Source organism: Parus major, chromosome 26 (assembly GCF_001522545.3).
Source record: "Parus major isolate Abel chromosome 26, Parus_major1.1, whole genome shotgun sequence".
NCBI lineage: Eukaryota > Metazoa > Chordata > Aves > Passeriformes > Paridae > Parus > Parus major.
Window position 1 is genome coordinate 1,305,576 of NC_031795.1, and position 18,571 is coordinate 1,324,146.

General features: G+C 56.8%; 1 protein-coding gene across 4 annotated transcripts in view; it reads right to left on the reverse strand.

Annotated features, from left to right (window-relative positions):
- The window catches only part of LOC107215007 (receptor-type tyrosine-protein phosphatase V-like), a 34,648-nt gene that overhangs the window by 4,742 nt on the left and 11,335 nt on the right, over positions 1 to 18,571 (reverse strand). For 2 of the 4 annotated variants that reach the window (XM_015650919.3, XM_019009028.2), the window contains 26 exons: positions 18,158 to 18,427; positions 17,361 to 17,630; positions 16,956 to 17,228; positions 16,523 to 16,795; positions 15,877 to 16,146; positions 15,267 to 15,539; positions 14,224 to 14,496; positions 13,453 to 13,725; positions 12,204 to 12,473; positions 11,495 to 11,773; positions 11,186 to 11,320; positions 10,856 to 11,060; positions 8,137 to 8,204; positions 7,429 to 7,555; positions 7,082 to 7,129; positions 6,567 to 6,660; positions 5,693 to 5,783; positions 5,136 to 5,212; positions 4,190 to 4,324; positions 3,553 to 3,675; positions 2,949 to 3,109; positions 2,568 to 2,703; positions 2,020 to 2,099; positions 1,224 to 1,311; positions 729 to 816; positions 18 to 94 (listed from right to left, as the gene is read on the reverse strand). In XM_015650919.3, coding sequence (XP_015506405.1) covers positions 18 to 94; positions 729 to 816; positions 1,224 to 1,311; positions 2,020 to 2,099; positions 2,568 to 2,703; positions 2,949 to 3,109; positions 3,553 to 3,675; positions 4,190 to 4,324; positions 5,136 to 5,212; positions 5,693 to 5,783; positions 6,567 to 6,660; positions 7,082 to 7,129; positions 7,429 to 7,555; positions 8,137 to 8,204; positions 10,856 to 11,060; positions 11,186 to 11,320; positions 11,495 to 11,773; positions 12,204 to 12,473; positions 13,453 to 13,725; positions 14,224 to 14,496; positions 15,267 to 15,539; positions 15,877 to 16,146; positions 16,523 to 16,795; positions 16,956 to 17,228; positions 17,361 to 17,630; positions 18,158 to 18,427 — 4,457 coding nt within the window. Of the gene's footprint in view, positions 1 to 17; positions 95 to 728; positions 817 to 1,223; positions 1,312 to 2,019; positions 2,100 to 2,567; positions 2,704 to 2,948; positions 3,110 to 3,552; positions 3,676 to 4,189; positions 4,325 to 4,737; positions 4,845 to 5,135; positions 5,213 to 5,692; positions 5,784 to 6,566; positions 6,661 to 7,081; positions 7,130 to 7,428; positions 7,556 to 8,136; positions 8,205 to 10,855; positions 11,061 to 11,185; positions 11,321 to 11,494; positions 11,774 to 12,203; positions 12,474 to 13,452; positions 13,726 to 14,223; positions 14,497 to 15,266; positions 15,540 to 15,876; positions 16,147 to 16,522; positions 16,796 to 16,955; positions 17,229 to 17,360; positions 17,631 to 18,157; positions 18,428 to 18,571 lie in introns of those variants that run through there. The other 2 variants (XM_015650917.3, XM_015650922.3) reach the window with 2 other exon arrangements.

An 18,571-nucleotide genomic window follows, 5' to 3' on the forward strand; every position in this document is an offset into this window, starting at 1 on the left:
GGCACAGGGAGACTCACCTGGACACGCCACACCTGCAGCAGTCCTGAGAAAGGGCCCTGCTCCAGTGGGGAAAACTTCACTCTGGAGCGATCATCTGCAAAGTAAGTGGGAGCTGGAGGGATTCAAGGCAGTCTTGAGCTCAAACAGGTTTTACAGACTGACTGCCACACAAATCCAATTCTTCCTTCACCATTTCTTGGCAAAGGCACTCCTTTCTGCAGTGCTCATCTCCAGCCTGTTGGGTCCCAAAAGACAGGTCTCTATCCCAGGCTCCTGTAGTGCAGGTCACTCAGTGTCTGAGCCAATGCAGATCTGCCTCTCTCCAAGGATGGAGAGCCTGTGGGTTCTCTGGGCCTCTGTTCCAGTGTTTGACTATCTTCATGGAAATTCACTATTCCTTCTACTGAGTTGGATTACCCTCCCAAACCATCCCCCTTGTCTCCAGACCCTCCATGGCACACCTCTGAGAAGACTCTGTGCCTGCCCTGTGCCCTCCCACTGCTGAAAAGAGCAGTAGGATCTCCCCTTGGCCTTCTCCAGGCTGAGCAAACCTACCTATGCCAGTCCCAAACACCATGTGCTCCATCCCAAACACCTCAGTAACCTCCTGGGGGAGTCACTGAAGTCTCAAAATACTTTCTTACACTGTGGACTACTGGTCCTGGTCCAGCCTGGCAGGAGGAAAAAGGACCAGGAGGGAAGAGGATGCAAGCTGTGCCAGAACTCACATGGCAGGATGCTGGAGGGCCGTGTCTGCTGGCTGCCTGAAGATGGTGATGCAGAGCTGGCTTCTTCCTTGACAACTTCCAGGAGGGCCTGCCAGGGTGACAGAGAGTGGCAGAGAGCAGGAGGGGTCAGGAGCAGGAGGAGCTGGGGCCTCCTGAGGAATCCTGCACTCAGCAGAGGGGGATCACGGCTGCAGATGCAGCAGTGCCCCCAGAGCAGCTCTGCAGAGGGCTGCCAGGGCTGTGCCATGCTGTCAGGAGAGGGCTGCAGCTGCTGCAGGCACCTGGGAAGGTGTGGGTGGGATAGAACCTGAGCAGAATGCATGAGGGGCATGATGCCGTGGGGAGGGGACACTGCCACGACACCCAGGACATTGGGGCATGGGACCCACACAGGAGGCACTTATGGGGTGTCCTCCAGCTTCAGTCAGTCCCCAGGTGCCCTCAGCACACACAGCCATGGCAGCACTCCCTGCACCTGCCCAGGACAGCTCTCACCTCGTACTCCCTCAGGAAGCCCATGTGGGACTTGGCTGCCTTCTGGGCATAGTGCTGGGCAAAGCTCTTCAGCGGGATGGGGCAGGACCTGGGGACAGAGCCAGGGTGTAAGGGTGAGGCTGAGCTCATCCAGCAGCACCCAGGGGGTGTCTGCAGCAGGGGAACACGCCTGTGACCTTCAACCCTCAATGCCAGGGGGCCAGAGCCCAGCTCTGGCCTGTGACAACCTGTGTCCCCTAGACAGAGCCAGGTCTCAGGGGTGACACAGCCCAGGGCTCATTCAGGGCTCATTCCCATTCACTGGGAATGAAACCCCTGAATTTGAGGGACTCATCCCAGGGTTCATTCCCAAGAGGCAGCAAGGACAAGGACATCCTTGTTCTGCATGAGAGAGGGAACAATCTGACCACAAAGACCTCCAGATGTAGCCCCAAGACAATGAGATAGGTGGTCAAAGCCATGCCCAGCTGGACCCTGCTCCATCCTCTTGGCTTTCATTAGGAGGGACATCCCAAGGTCACCCACGAGCCTCTCCAGTTTGTACACATGGCAGGGCATGCCTGTGGGCTGGGAAGCCAGAGGGAAATGCCTTCCCCAGCACAGCCCTGCAGATCTCTGGTGTTGGTGTGACTGCACCTGGCTCTGTGCTGGGCTCCCCGTGCTGCAGGGAACAACCCACCCTGTGCTGGCCTCACTCACAGCACCAGCTGGGGCTGCCTGGGCTTCCCTGCCCTGTCCTGGAGCCAAGGCTGGCTGGGAGGGGCTGTGGATCAGAGTGGCAAAGCACAGCCATTACCTCTCTGTCCCTGATAAATCCAGGAGAGGCTCCTCCAAGATCTTGTCCAGGATGCAGCTGTGCAGGAAAATGTACTGGGACTGCAAGGCAAAGGCAGGCAGCAACACAGAGTGTCACACTGCAGAGACAGCATGTCACAGGGGCATGGCCCCTCTCCTGAGGGGCAATTCTGACACCTTGTGCCAGCCCCAAGGACTGGAGATGGGAGACAGACTGTGGAACATCACAGACCAACAGCATGCTCTGAGTTAAGAACTGCCTGCAAAGGGCCTGACCCTGTTCCTCAGTGCTCCAGGGTGTTTCTGAGCCTCCTGGGAGGTCTCAGACTCTGGATGTTGCTGCTGTGGGTCTAGTAGGGCACGAAGCAGCTGAAGCCCCCCCTCAGCAATTTCCACTCCAGCTGAGCTGCTGCTTTCAGCAGCAGGATGACACAGGGACAGGCTGAGGGCCAGCCTGGGGGTGCTGGGGCTGGCAGGCCAGCTCATCCAGCTGTGAGCTTCAGTGGGATGGAGTGAGGGGCCAGGGGAAGGAGGGAGCAGAGATCTCACCAGTGTCTGAATCATCAGGTAGCGGTTCATCCGCAAGGTGTAAACAACACCGAAAATGTCCACCACCTTCTCCTGCCTCATCTGCTGCAGCAGCCGGTCCAGGGCAATGAAGGTGCCAGTGCGGCCCACGCCAGCACTGAGAACAAGCAAGGGTTAAACAAGGCCTGACAGCACAGCCCCTGGGCTCCCAAAGGCTGCTCCCCGGGCACTGGTCCCAGCAGGGAGCTGAGGAGCCATTCAGGCTGCCCTGGGTCGGTGCTGAGCATCTCCCCCTGCCCCACAGCCCGGGGCAGCACGCAGCAGCTCTGCCTCCTGGGCACTGCTCTTGTGCACAGCTTGAGCAGGACCCTCGTCCCCCCTGCTCTCCCCCACCATCATCACCTGCAGTGCACGAGGGTGGGCCCTGCATCCTTGGTGCTCTGGATGTGCTCCTGGACCAGGTCCCGGAAGGTCATGATGGAGGTGGTGGACTCGGGGATGCCGTGGTCGGGCCATGCCGTGTAGTGCAGGTGGGACACGAAGCGCTCTGCCCTGGCACCCTCCTGCACGGGGCATTGCTGATGGGTGTGCAGCCCCCCGGGGCAGCCCCACAGCCCTGCCAGCACCCAGGGGCTTGAGGACACCCGGCTCAGCTGCAGGGATCAGCCACCGTCGGGTCTGCACTGCCCGGTGGTGTCTGCTCCTCCACCCTGCCCCACAGGACACGTGGAGCTGGCAGGGAGCACATCTGCCCCTGACTGCCAGGGAATGTACCCTGGGAGCTGCAGGCTGGCCCAGGGACATGGAAATGAGAGAGCAAGGGTGGAGAGCAGCATGCTGGTCACCCCCATGTCACCCATCTGAAGGGGGAGGCTTCTCCTCAGGGCTTGGATCTTCTCTGAGCCCCACAAATGGCAGGGAAAGGTGCCACCAGCACTGAGGAGAAATGCCAGCACCTACCCCCAGCCCTGGACAGGGCCTCACATCCCCTGGTGTGGGAACTCACATGCCACAGCTTGAACTCCCGTATCGTCCACTCCTCAGAGCTGCTCTGTGACAGGAGGTGGACACGCACCTGCCCATAGGTGACCGGGGCAGATTCTGATGGCCAGTAATGATCACACAGCACCTAGAGCAGGACAGGGTCTCCGTGAGGCCAGGGAGGGACCAGGTGATCTTCTGGCTCCCAGGGAGCATCTAGAGAGGAGCAGCTGTGAGGGGAGCCAGGACAGGCCTTGGGGAGCAGGCAGGGGTGTTTCCCCTTCCCACTGGGAGCTTTGCACAGCTCTCTCTCACAGCCCCTTCATTTGGAGCTCAGCCTCTTCCAGAAAAAAGGACCTGTGTGGGTCTCATCATCCCTGGAGACTGGAGGAACAGTCCATGTGGGGTGGCTCACCCAGAGGACATGGCAATTTCAGATTCTGCAGGAATATCTGAGGGTGATGGGGGTGGTCCTGGCTAAGCTCCTGCCCCAAGCTAAGGCTGAGCTGCACAGATCAGCCTCTCTCCCCCCAAACTGTCTGTCAGGGAAGCTCTGTGCTCATCCTGGAGCCATATCAGAGCAGGGTTTTGTGGAGGACACAGACCCAGCCCTGGACTCAGCTCACCCCACCAGGACTGGGCTGGGGCTGGCACCGACCTACCCGCCCATTCTCCATGCACACTGTCAGCATGATGATATTGCAGACGTTCTGCTCCCACACCAGCCTCCAGAAATCCTCAATGGTTTTCTTTAGGGGCCCCTGGGTGGCAATGAACTCTTGCTGGGATGTGTAGCCCTGGGCAAGAGGCAGACAAGAGCAAGGTGAGTGAGCAGGTTGCCAAGGCAGGTGAGTGCTGTCAGTGCCTGGTCTGTTTTTGTGGTAGAAGGAGAAATTCCTGTTGCCCTTAGCCCACATGGGCACAGTTCCCAGGCAGCTGATCTCAGAAGCAGCTGATCTCACAGGAAACATGAGCTCCCAGCATACACTCTCTACATACTTGGAATAAAGTGACCCACACCATTTCCCTCCAATCAGTTCCTCATTCAGCCTAACTGGGGAAAGACAGATCTGGGTCAGGCCTGAGCTTCCCCTTCAGTGCTGAGGGCAGGGTGAGCATGCAGGGTCTCAGGTATTTCTCTGCCCTTGGGCACACACATGTCCCCCAGAGCCACACAAGGGCACATGCATGTCTGTGCCCCCCCTGTTACCTGGGAACACCCCCCAGCTGGGGGATGAGGCCACAGCTCCAGGGTTGTTCAAATGCAGCTGCACAGGCCAGAAGGAAAAAGAGCAGGCAGAGAGACAGGGCAGTAAGCTGGGAGGGGATGGAAGAGGACAGACAGTCCACAAGAAGAAAGCAGCGAGACTTGCCAGTCTTCCCACACTCACACCTCTGCATTTGTCACCTCAGGCTCCATCAGTGCCTGCTAAAGGACAACCACACATCTCCACCTTCCCCCCAGCTTCTCCTGGCTGTGCCAGCTGTGCCTCACCAGCACCCCGTGCCCACCAGCCCTCACAGAAGGGGACACTGCCTCGACCCAGGCAGTTTCTGTGATGGTGCCCTGTGGCCACATCTCAGTGGGGAAGGCAAGCAGGCACTCACAGGCATGAAGTTGGCATTGATGTAGTCTGAGTGTGGATCCTCCCCCAGCTGGCTCAGTTTGACCCGAGAGTGATCATCTGGAAGAGACCACACACAGGTGAGCCCCAAGGCAGCCCTTCAGCAGGACATGGCCAGCTGGGAAACCCAGTGGGAGAAGCCTCAGCAGCTCCAGCAGGGAGGCTCTGTGCTCTGCCAGGCACCTTCTCCCCTGAGAGGTGAGCACTGCCTGCCAGCTGGGCTAGCAGGGGACTGGGAAACAGAGCTGGGCTCATGAGGCCCATCAGTGAAGCTCATGGACCCCCTTTGGTCCCCTGTTAGGAGCCATCCTGAGCCAGGCTCACCCAGAAACCCACTGGAGGAGCTGGGGAGGCTGATGGCTCAACCATCAAGCCTCAAGTCTCCAGCAGGAAAATGGAAACTGAGGCCCATTTCAAGAGTCCTCCTGCTCCCAGGAAAGGAGCCAGGCACTCACCCTGGCAGTGAGGAGCCTGTCCTTAAACACTGCCCTGTGAGCTCCCACCTGGCTGCTGGGGGAGCAGGGAGGAGACAGCACTCACAGGGCAACACGTGGGGATATCTGTTCTTGGAGACATTTGCTGGCAGCTCAGCCTCCACCTTCGACTGCTCCTTCCCAACTTCCTTCAGCTCCTGCAGGACAGGGGAAAAGCACAAATGTTCCTCTGGAGAACTCCTGGTCAGCTCAGCCCCCTGCTCATGGCCAGTGGCTCTGTCTGGAGGGTAAAGAGGGTTACCCTCACATGGCCTGTGCACTCTGAGCCATGGTGGCTTTTCCAGCAGCACTGTTCATTCCCAAGAACAAGAACTGGGGGGAAAAGCCTCAGAAATCTACCACAAAGCTCAGAGGATTTTCTGCTAAGCAAACAGAAATATCTTGTGCCACATCTGCTTCTGCCCCTGTCCCCACTCAAGAAGCCAGACAAGGGTGATCTGAGGAGGGTTTGAAATTGCTGATGGGAATTTGAAGATGCTGCAGCAGAACAGCCCAGAGGCTGCAGATGTTGGCAGTGGGACCCAGGGAAGGCAGCCTGAGGTGAAGCTCCCAGCCTGACCCTGGAGGTCTGAGTGCTGCTTGACCTTCCCTCTGGCTGCAGGCTCTTTCCTAACCCTGCCAGGGTGGTTTTCATCACCACCCCTCTCACCTTCACCTCCAGTCAGGGCTGGGGCACTCTGCTCTGTGCTGGTTCACCTCACACCATGTGTTTTGACCACAACTTGAACAAACCAGGTTTTGAGCAAAGGAACTGCTGATCACTTGTTCCATCCAATCTTTGGCCTCCAAGGCTGGTCACAGGGTGAGTGGATTGCTAGAGATGGGTGACCATCCCTGGAGAGGAGCACTCCATATTGGACACCCAGCAGCATGAGCCACCGAGAGGAGAAACCCAGTGTCAGCCCTAGGAGGGGTCTCACCTCAAACTCCTGGAAAAAAGCGTGGTTAGCACTTGCTGTCTTCATCTCATAGTACTGCTTGAAGTTCTGCAGGGGAACTGGCCGGTGGATGTTCCTGCAGGAAATGAAGTCCAGAGGAAAACCTGCCTCAGTTCCTGGGAGGCCTGGCCTGGCCAGGAGCCACTGAGAGCCCAGAGGTGAGACCTGCAGCACCTGGGTGCACACAGGGGTGCTTCATGGCCCACCCCACTGCCCAGGGAATATTGGGAGTTTAATTGCCCTGTTTAAATGCTGGGAGGGATTCAGGGTGATGAGAATATTCTCCTGCTGCAGAAACTCGCACAGGAGGTGTAGACAATGCCAGACTTGGAATGGAGCTGGGCAATAAACACTGAACTTGGGAAAGACTGATTTATAAAATAACTGGGCAGAGGAAAGGTTTGGATTTTTCCTGAGTCAAAGCATGAAAAAGGAAGTGAGTAAAGGACAGTGGGAGCTGCTGTGGGGCCACACAGAGGGCAGACTCCAGCACCCACCTCAAGCTGTAGGTCACCATTTCCTGGGGTGGGCTGTTCTTCTTGGTCCTAGAATCAAAGCACAGGGGCTGTTACTTTTGCCTGCAGTGCAGAGACTGATGCCATGAGGTATTGTGCACACTGCCTTGCACACCTGTAGGGTTTTGTGACCTAACTGCACATGGGCAGCTCCTCTCTCCCCTCTGCCTTTGGCTTCTGAGCTTGCCAGGCACAATTCCATGTGCTGGTTTGTCTGAGTCTCTTCTTGCCCCCTCTCCCTGCTCTCCTCCAGGCTTGGAGTTGGATACCCAGCTGAAGGTTGGGTATCTCAGCCTGCACTCAATAGGTCAGATATGGCTCCTGCTCACCTCTTTGCTTTGAGCTGTTTCCAGTAAACCAAAGCAAAAATAGCTGCAAGTGTCAGAAGAAATCCCACAATGATTCCAGCGATTATTGGCATTGAGAGTGGAGCTGTGTCTGCACTGGATCCAGCAGCTGGAATTAAAAAGAGAGAGAATAGAGAGAAGAGTCAGTAAAAAAGTATTTTATAATGAGGGTGGTGAGGCCCTGGAACAGGGTGCCCAGAGCAGCTGTGGCTGGTCCAGCCCTGGAAGTGTCCAAGGCCAGGTTGGACAGGGCTGGAGCAATCTGGGCTAGTGGAAGGTGTCCCTGCCATGGCAGGGAGTGGAACTATATGAGCTTTAAGGTCCCTTCCAACCTAAACCATTTTATAATTCTATGATATATGGCTGCATTTATTCTATTTATTATATAGAGCTCATTATATTGTATATAATAATATAATATTATATATTATATAATATATAAAGTTATGTTATATACAATTATATTTTATTCAATTATATTATACATAATTATATTATATATAAATATAGTATATATAACTATATTATACATAACTATATTATATATAACTATATTATATATAACTATATATTTATATATATATATATAGATATATTATATAGGGCTCATATAGCCTATGAGCTCCCTCTGGCTGTTCATTAGCTCTAACCTACACAGCCAGGTGTGGAAGATTCTGTTTTCCAGCTTACCTGAGAACATGGTGAATGTCACAGCAGGGGCCACTGGGTCATATTTGGTGAAGGCAGCAATGCTGAACCTAAAGGCAAAGCAGAGTCCTGTGCCTGAGCTGAACACAGCACCCAGCAGCCAGGACCCAGGGGAAAAGGACCACTGCCTGGAAAAATCTTGTTAAAAAATGTTATGGATTTAAGGGGATGTGTGGAAATAGTCTTTCCTCCCTTTTCTGCCTCTTGGATAAGTCTGTTCTACTTGGGAAAGCACAAGAAATTGTTCAGAAAGCACAAATGGGAAGCAGCTCTCCTCCAAAGGGTTGTCTACAGAGAAAGGTTATATATCTGGTCTTCTATAGGTTATATATCTGGTCTTCTATAGGACACCAAAAATTTCATGTTCATGTCAGCTGGTTAAGAGGGCTGACAGGAAAGAGCTGAGCCCTGTTTGACACAGAGGCTGGAAGGGCTCAGCCCTGCCCCAGACCCTTCCCTGCACACACACACAAGTGGCTGGTGCATCCTCATCCCCCTCCTGCCAGCACCAGTGCCCACAGCTCTCTGCAGAGCTGCCTTCCTTCTGAGCAGGGCACTTGGAAGGGCTCTTTCTCGTGCCCTAAGTGCAAGACAAAGCTTTTATAGGTAGCACTGGATTTTAGCAGCCAAGGGTTTGTTGAGTGTGTGTGGGTCCCCTCTGGCAGCGCCCCACACGCAGCTGCCAGGGCTCAGAGCCTGCAGAGGCCATGGCATCAAAGATGAGGGCTTGTGGATAAATAACTCACTGAAAGACAGGAAACAAGAACAGAAATTCTGAGTGGGAATGAGCTGTCAGCTTTTTACCACCCTAACAATCATCACCTCAGCAGCACAGTTTACTGCAGATATTTAGGTCGGGTATTTAGGCTGAGTGTTCCATGTACTGAGGCTATTTAGGCTGGATGTTTAAGATATTTAGGTCAGATATTTAGGATATTTAGGTCAAGTGCTGTTTGTACTGAGAACATTTATGTTGTTTAGGGCAGCCAAACTGAAAGAAAGCTGTGGTGTAGAAGAAAGCAAGCTGTGGTGTAGAAGGACCTTCTAGTCCTGAATAACTGGACAGTTCAGGACTCATTATTGAATCATGGCAGGTGGATTAATGACAGGGCCTGATGTCCCTGAATAAGCTGCTTCCCCTCAGGAGGTCCTGGTGGAACTCCAGGTGGGTGGGGCAGGTACAGAGCCCATCAGTGCCAGGGTGTGGAGGCTGTCCTGCTGCTGTTGAAGTCCCCTCCAGGCTGCTGACAGACCTGAGGCCTCCGCCCTGCTGTTCCCTCTCTATCCCCAGCTGACCCCTCTCTGTCCCCCCAGAGCTGAGGCTCAGGGGTGAACTGGCAGGTCCTGCCCTGCCACACCTGAGGGTGAGGTGTGAGCAATCAGAACAGACAGATTTGATGGGTGAGGAACCCTTGTGAGATGGCCACACCAGCCCAGGGGCCTGGGATGGACACGAGATGGACACGGGAGAGGAGTGCACTGTACCCATCCTCCTGCACAGCAGAATTGCTCTCTGCTCCTCATTACCCCACTCTGGCTGCAATTTCCAAGGCAATGGCTCTCTGGAAACTCCACATTTTTTTTATTTCCCCTGGGAAAAACAGCTATTTCCCACCCCCTGGGTGTCATCACCAATCTGGGCCAGTGCTGCCCTAACCAGCAGCTCAAGAGCCCCTGTTTGGTGCAGATGTGAATATAAAACAACTCCACAGGAGTCAGTTAAAGTTTTCCATGTCTGCACACAGGAACAGTGGTGGGGAAAAAGGGGAGGGGAAGGGAAAGGGAAAGGGAAAGGGAAAGGGAAAGGGAAAGGGAAAGGGAAAGGGAAAGGGACAGCCCAACACCCACTCACCACAAACCTTATGGGCAGATTTAATTCTCCCTTTATTCCCAGTGGAAAGGAAAGGTCTCTCATGAACACACTCTCCCACAGACTTTCATTCTCTTTTCCTAATGTGCTCAATGGCTTTATCACCATCAGCAGTCCTTGCTGCAAGTTTCTTTAAAGTGAAACGGGATAATGTTCCAGACTCTGGGGGATCAGAGAAATGCCCATGGATATGGTCCCCATTTGATGAAACTGTGAGCTGCTGAATTAACAGGACTGACTAAAGATACCACTCCTTGTTAGCAGTGGAAAACCTGTTTTTCCATCAGCAGTTTTAAAAGAAACTATGTACCCCCATGTTCCTGGATTCTATTTAGTGTCAAATAAGACTCTGAAATTATGACTATTGGGATCCATGTGTGTGTCTCTAGGGGAACTTGGACCTCTTGGAACTTGGACTGAGTGTTTGCTACCCCCAACCTCTGGACCCCCCCCATGTAGGCACCACTTAAACTGTTTCCAAATCAGTTTCATTTTTGCACCGTCTGCACATGGTTCTGAGTCACGAAGGTCCTACAAATAACAGATTCTGTTTTAGTTCCTCTCCTGGGGCTGGGCATCTGCTCAGCTCCTGAGACTACACACACAGCCCTTGGCAGCCTCAGCTTTCCTTCTCCTGCCCACTACGCTGCCTAACATTCCCTGCATGCCAAGCCCTGCCTCTCTCAAATGCTGCTTGGTGGAGAACCCTTGGGGTCCCCTGCTGAGGATTTGGGGGTGTGAGGTGCCATCCAGGGAGCTGCTGGCAGGGACATATGCAGTCCTTTTCCTCCTCCAGCCCTTCCCCTCAGGAGGGATGCTGACACCTCTCACCTGTACTGCTCGTTGGCTTTCAGCTTCCCGTTGCACATGGCCCTGGACTGGCCGCACTCCTCTGTTCCCACCGGCACCCGCCAGGTTTCGGGGGAGCTCCTCTGATGGAAGGGGTTGGGTAGGAGCACTGCCAGGTAGGAGTCCTCTGTCCCATAATAGTGGTCGTACCAGGTGCTGGACACGATCTCCTGGGTGGGCCTCAGCACTGGAGGGGGATGTGCAAGGTGACAGTGACAGTCCCAGGGGGATGTCCAGGGGTGCTGCTGCCCACAGTCCCAGAGGGATGTCCAGGGGTGCTGCTGCCCTCCAGGGACATGCAGGGACACTTACATGACTCGTTGGTGGTAGCAATGACACCGTAGTACTGGATCTGGCCGTTCTCCTCGCTGAACAGCTCGGGTGAAATGATAACCGTGGAGCTGGCCTCCACTGGGAACGCGTCTGCGCGCAGGGGCGGCGGCAGGGCTGCGAGGAGAACCAGCAATCCTCTTAGTGTGTCCCTGCCCCAGCCCCCTCTGCTCAGCCTGAGGGGCCCAGCAGCACCCTCAGAGCCCCGAGCAGGGCACCACAAGCACGTGGAGCTCAGACAGTGCCAGCTCTAAGCAGCTGTTGGGCTCTGTGGGACAGGAGGGGACTCACGCTCCACTGCTGTGCTGCAGAGCAGAGTCACAGCCTGGCTCCTCAGCGTGTTCATGCCCACGGTGCTCACAATGATTCGGTAGGAGGAGTTTGGCTGCAGCCCCTCCAGACTGGCCTCGCTGGAAGGGATGCTCATGGTGTGCCTGGGGGTGGGGGGTCCTTCAGAAAGTCTCTCTGTCACCACCTCGTAAGCCTCCACATCTCCAGGAGAGCTTGTCCAGTTCAAGTAAAGGCTCCTTGACTCTGCTAGGCACTGCACATCCTTCACTGGGTTTGGCTCTGCAAAGGAGATAGGGCAGGCTCTGGACTCTGGATCAGAGGAATCAGCCAGAGCCTGCCCCTGTCAGCCCCTGCTCCCGAGGCCAGCGAGATGAGCAGAGCCAGACACTCACACCCTGCTGTGCCATGGGCCACAGGACAGGGGGAATGGGCAGGGCCTGAGCTCACACCTTACAGGAGACATCAGCCAGTGGAGATCTGCAGTCTGCTCTGCTCCACGGCAGCCAGGAGACAGCAGATCTGTGCTGTGGGGCTAGCTTAGGGAGCCAATGGCTACCACAGAGTCACCTTGCTGGCTTTCCCTGTCTCCCACCACAAGACTTCCCATGCCTCTGTTGACACTCAAGGGTCAATCCAGACTTGAGGCCACCCAGGTGCTTCTCCCCCTTCCAGCCTGCCCCGCTCGCTCCCCGCGGCAGCGCGTACCCACCCATGGGCACTGCCAAGGGCTTGGTGCTGCTCCAGTACGGCCCAGCCACACAGCTCAAGGACACAGAGTAGTTCCTGCCTGGGATCAGCCCCTGGAGGAGGTGCTGGACCTGTCCTCTGCCCAGGGAGTGCCGCCAGGGCAGTGAGCTGTTCCGGGGGTCCCGCAGCCACAGCTGGCAGTCGTCCTGCTGTCCAGAGACACTGCCCCAGGAGATCAGCATCGTGTTGTTCCCTTCAGCCACCGCCGAGAGATTCTGGGGAACTGAGGGGGCTACAGCAAAAACCACACCAGGAAGAGTTACTGGTGTGCATGTGCTCTGTTCTCATCTACAGAGACACAGGCAGGGGATGGGTGACACGAGGAGACTCCACATGCTCAGTGATAACATTCCTGCAGCTGCTGTTTGCCAGAAATGACCTTTAAATGGCAGCTGAAGGACATACAGAGTGAGGAGCATGAGGAGATGGATTCTTCTTCCTGCTAATTAGCAAGCTTCATTAGAGACCTGCCCGAAGGGCTATGCACATGACTCCCTGCACCCTACCAGGGGATGGCTGAGCGTGGGAGCAGGGACCGCTGGATTCCCCAAGCAAAGTGGGGACAAGCACATGAAAAGGCTTATTGTGCTTATCTGCATTTCCACATTCCATAAAATGGAAAAAAAAGGCCCATCCTCCCTTTATACCCCATGCCAGCAATTCTCTGAGTGCCTGGAGAAAAGGAATGGTGGGGTGTCCTCCCAGGCTGTGAGGCCTCATGGTCCCCCAGGCTGTGGGCAGCACCACTGCCATGGCATCCCGTGTGCTCTTGTTCAGTCACGCTCCTGCCTGGAGGAGCCAGACTTCAGCCACTGGGGCCACGGGCCAGAGGCTGCCTCCTGAATGAAACAGCACTCGTGGCTGCCAGGCCCTCCCACAGGCAGCAGGATTCCCTGCCTGACTCTCCTGTCCTGCCCAGCCCATGATCCCATTGCTACACTGGTACATCACACCCCATCCCATCCCTGGGAGTATTTGGGGTCGGGTTAGAGAGGGCTCTGAGCAACCTGATCTAATTGAAGATGTCCCTGCCACTACCAGGGGGGTTGGACCTTAAAAGGTCCCTTCCAACCCAAACCATCCTGTGAGCCTACAGCTCCAGGCAGCAGTCCTGGCTGAGCCTCTGCCCCTTCCCACCGCAGGTGCTGAGCCCACCCAGACAGGAAGGCTGGGCCCGTGCAAGATGCAGAATGTCCAGCTCTGACACTCACTTGTCCAGTCACTGATGTTCCCTGCAGAGGCTGCATAGGGCCCTGCCACAGACACCACTTCCAGCAGGTATTTGTGTCCTGGAGCCAGGCCAGAAAAGGTGAATTTGCTGGTGCCTTTCCCAACAGAGACATTGGCTGCCACAATGCCTGACCCCGAGTGATACAGGAGCAGCCTGAAGCCGTCTTGTCCTTGTGGCTCGGCTCGCCAGGACGCACTCAGCCTGTTGGGGTAGCCCTGGTTCGTCATGTACACGTTACGGGGTGCCAAGGGGTCTGCCAAGACAGGACAGGAGATGTGTCAGCAGAGGGCCTGAGGACACTGCCTGGGTCCCTCAGCAGTGCCATCAGGAGGGATGCACCACACCAGGCAGCGCACTCAGCCTCGACTGTGTGGCTCCAGCCACCAGCCCAGAGGCAGCTCAAAGCTTCTGCAAACTTCTCTGTGCTCGTCTGAGCAGGGACAGCCCCATCCCAGACAGGGTGAGACATCTGGGGAGGGGTGAGGAGGGAACACACAGCCAGCTAGAGGACAGGAGAAGGTGAACACCCTGCTTGCTGCTCCCTCCTGCGTGCTGTCCCCTGAAGCACGGCTTTGGAGCTCCGGCCACCCTCACCCAGCCTGGTGGAGCTGCTGCTGAGAGTAGGCAGAGCCTTGCTCAGTGCCATGGCAGGGCTTGGGGGCTGCTCTGAAGGTCAGCAGGGCCATGTTCTTGGCCATGAGCTTTCAGGACTGCCCAGCAAGGCACACATCCCCTCAGAAAAGGTACTCACACGTCCAGTTGCTGACGTTCCCCGCGGGTGCCCTGAAGGACCCAGCCACAGATGCCACCTCCACCACGTATTTGCTCCCTGGGGCCAGTCCCGTGAAGGTGAAGTTGTGGGTGTCTCTCCCAAGCGAGGCTGTAGCTGCCACAGTGCCCAGCTGTGCATGGTGCAGGGTCAGTGTGTATCCATCTCTGTCTCCAGCTGTGGCCCCCCAGGCCACGCTCAGCCTGTCGGGGTGTCCCGTGCTCAGCAAGCGCACGCTGGCCGGGGGCAGTGGGCCTGGGGAGCCACCACAGCTCATGTTAGGGACACCGAGCAGGAGACAGACATGTGATGGGTGCAGCAGGACAGGCTCTCCCTGAGGGAGGATCCCCTCTGGCAAACGCCTCCTCATCCTCACTTTTTCCTACTCCCATCTCACCTCACCTTTAATGGTGCTCACCCTTACTGGTCCCTCACATGCCAAGCCCTCCCCATCCAGGTCATGCCCATTCCCACAGTCTGGTGGGAACCATGGGCACAGGTGTGCTCCCACACCCAGCAGCTGCCACAGCCTCTGCTCTCTGAGCAGCCCCAGCACCTTTCTGCATGGGGAGAGTGCTGGATTAGCCCATCTCCAGAGCAAAGACCTCTTCTCCTGGGAGGACTGTGCAGTGGCTTTGGTACTACACTGATAAATTTCATGAACCTTTATGGCAAGGTGGTTTCTACCCATGGGAAGAGACGCAGTGAGGCTCCTGTGCACAGGTACAGGTGCCTGTACACTCTGTGCTGCTGGCCACAGGAGATGGGTGAGCACAGGCAGGGCATGGCCCAGCACAGGCACATCTGGGCAGCCCTGATCAGCATGTCCTTGTGAAAGCCTACAGCTGAACACACCACTGCCACGCAGTGTGCCCCAGCACTGACTGCTAACACTAACACCTGTGCAGGGTGCACATCTCCAAAAGCACCAGGTACCCCATGAACCTCCCAGCTCTCCTCAGGACAGCCCAGTGCTGTGACATTTCCCACCCCTCTGCAGAGGACACTGCTTCAGGTACACTCACGTGTCCAGCCACTGATTTTGGGTGCTGCTGCCCGGTACTGTCCGGCTGTGGCAGTGGCTTCCAGGGAGTACTCGTGTCCTGGGGCCAGTCCCGTGAAGGTGAAGTTGTGGGTGTCTCTCCCAAGCGAGGCTGTAGCTGCCACAGTGCCCAGCTGTGCATGGTGCAGGGTCAGTGTGTATCCATCTCTGTCTCCAGCCGTGGCCCCCCAGGCCACGCTCAGCCTGTCGGGGTGTCCCGTGCTCAGCCAGCGCACGGCGGCCGGGGGCAGCGGGCCTGGGGAGGAAACACCAGTCACTGCCAGGAGCTGCTCCACCTCTGTGCCAAGCCTGTGCTGCAGGAGCTGGGTCAGCAGCAGGGTCCCACAGGCTGGCTGTGGTTCTGTGGCAGCTGCTGCCTCCCTGGCTGCTGTCTGAGACTGTGGATTGCTGTGGATGGCTACCAGGGACGGGGTGTGGCACAGCATCAGGCACAGACTGCTCATGCTGCTTCCAGCAGGGAATAACCACTGGGCACTTGCATGGGTGGTCAGCTGGACCAGTATGGTCTCTGACTGAACTGGGAAGGGGAATCTGCTGAAGAACACCTGCCTGAAGGAGAGCGTGACACTCACGTGTGCAGTGGGTGAGGCTGGGGGTGCTGGCATGGAAGGGCCCAGCTGTGGCTCTCACTGCCACGCTGTAGCGAGTCCCAGGGCTCAGACTCCTCAGGATGTGGCTCCTGGCATCCCCAGCCAGCACCGTGTGCCCGACAGGAGTGCCGGACGCTGCGTCACCGACATCCACCACGAAGCCTTCTGCCCCTCGGCCCAGCACTGCCCAGGACACCACCAGTGCTGAGGCTGAGGGGCTGCCCACACTGAGGTTCACAGGGGCCAAGGGATCTGGAAATCAACAGGGAGACAGTGAGCTCTCCTGCTCAGTGCTGAGAGCAGGCTGCTGTGCCCAGGGCTCCTCCAGGCAGTGGGCAGGCTGGACCAAAAATCCTCTGGAGAGAAGCCTGGGCACAGAGCGCCAGGCAGGGCACATGAGTGAGTGTATCTGGAGTCTGCAGCTGGATGTGGCAGGGGAGATAACCAGAGCCTCCAGGGTACATGGGGGGATTGGCTCTGTGTCAAGGATGGAGTGAAGGCAGTGAGCAGAAAGGTGGGACATCACACAGAAGCTGTGGGCACGAGGAAGGTGGTGCTGGCTGCTCTGGGAGGCTCAGGTGGAGGCTCACAGTGGGGCACTGTGGCCAACCCAACCAGTCAGACTCACACGTCCATTGGGTGACGTTGATGGAAGAAGCTTCTAACGAGCCTTTCACAGCAGTGACCTGCACAGCAAACTTGCTGCCTGCTTCCAGGTGACTCCAGGTGATGTTCAGGGCATCTGGACTCAAGGTCTGCACCTGGATCCTGCTCTGGGTGCTGAGGCTGTAGAGAGTAACGTGGTAGTGGTCCCTCCTGCCAGGGGGCTTGTTCCAGGATGTGTAAAGCTCTGAGGAGCTGCCTGGGTTGGTAAGGCTCAGGTTTGTCGGTGCAGCAGGAACTGAGGAAAAACAAAACACACCAGTGAGAGAGGCAGGATGTGACCACAGGCCAGCCTCACCAGGAACCAGGCCAGGGTGCCCTCTTCCCTCCCTCCTCTCATTTCCTCTCCCCAGGTGCCAACACTGCTGCCATTCCCCGTGGCTGTCACAGCTGCTGACCTGTGCAGGCAGTGATGTTCTCGGGGAGGGAGCGGTGGGCTCCAGCCACTGCCCAGATCCTAACGAGGTAGCAGGTTCCTGGTTCCAGCTGTGGCACAGTGACATTGGTGCTGTCCTTCCCTGCTTCCAGGCTCCTTGGCGGTGCAGAAGAGCCCTCCTGGAGCACGCTGAGCAGGTATCCATCCCTGTGCCCAGGAGGAGTGTCCCAGTGCACAGCCAGAGCTGGGGCAGTGCTGACGGGGCTGGCAGCCAAGGAACGAGGAGGCAGCGGGACTGCGGGAGAGAAACAGCGTCACTGGGGACAAACCTGGGGGGCTCTAGCGTGGGAGTGAAGCTGGGAGCTGGAGCACTGTGGCCATCCACACAGTGTGTAAGGCTGGTGGGAGCAGGGGAGCTGTGTTCTACCGGTGTAGCCGACGGCAGTCTGAGAGGAGATGCGATGAGGCCCCGCCTGGGAAATGATCTCCACGCGGTAGCGGGACCCTGGCACCAGCCCTGCCAGGACGAGCTGGGTGACTCCACGGGGGACAGACACATTCCTGATGATGGACAGGGACTCAGCCACCGAGAGCTGGACCAAGTGATCTCTGCCACCTCCGGACTCCACCCAGCTGACGTGCAGCTCCTGGGGTTTCTGGCCAGGCTGCACACTCACGTTAGCCAGGGACAGTGGATCTGGAGGAAAGCAGAGCATGGAGACCCATGAGGTGGTGGAGGAGCCACCTGGAGAAGCCAGGGCACAGCCTGCATCTCTGCACAGGGCTGGAAGAGAAGTGGGGGCACCTGACCACTGGATCCCCTGTTCTCCTGGGGGACATGCAAGCTTCCTCTGTGTCCCCAGGGTGCTGCTGGCAGGCAGGTGCTGAGAGCACTCAGCTCTCAGGGGGCTGCTCTGCTCCACAGACAGGGAGCAGCAAGTCTCTAAGCTTCCTCCCTCTCATCCCTCTCCCACCAGTCCCTGGCTGGTCCCTTGAGATCACCAGTGGTGGCAAAAGTTTCAACTTAAATGGGAAATATCCAAACTGGGGAAAAGGGTCTTTTGGGACCTAACCTATGGCACATGCTCTGTCTTCCAGGACAGGGAGCATGCAGGTCTCACCTGAGCCCTCCCTCCACCCCAACAAGTTTGTGTCACTGCTAGTCTTGCAGGCAGTGCTGGGATGTCCCAAACCTGCAAGAGACTGGGAATGCTTCTGACTCACATGTCCACTCAGTGGCAAAGTGTGACGAGGATCTGTACGGACCAGCGAGGACAGTCACCTTCAGGAAGTACTGAGTGCCAGGGGACAGCCCCAGGAACGTGAAGTTGTGGGTGTTTGGCCCCACTGAGGTGTTCCTCTGTGCTGCATGGCTCTTGCTGTAGAGCTGGAGGTGGAACTGCTCCACATCACCAGCAGTCTTGTCCCAGAAGGCTGAGAGCCCCATTGGGCGCCGGGTGTTGGTCAGGGTCACACCAGCTGGAGCCAGGGGGTCTGAGAGAGGAGAGACAGCCAGGCAGTGAGAGCAGGCTGTGATTGTGGGGCTGTGATTGTGGGGCTGTGATTGTGGGGCTGTGGGGCTGTGATTGTGGGGCTGTGGGGCTGTGATTGTGGGGTTGTGGGGCTGTGATTGTGGGG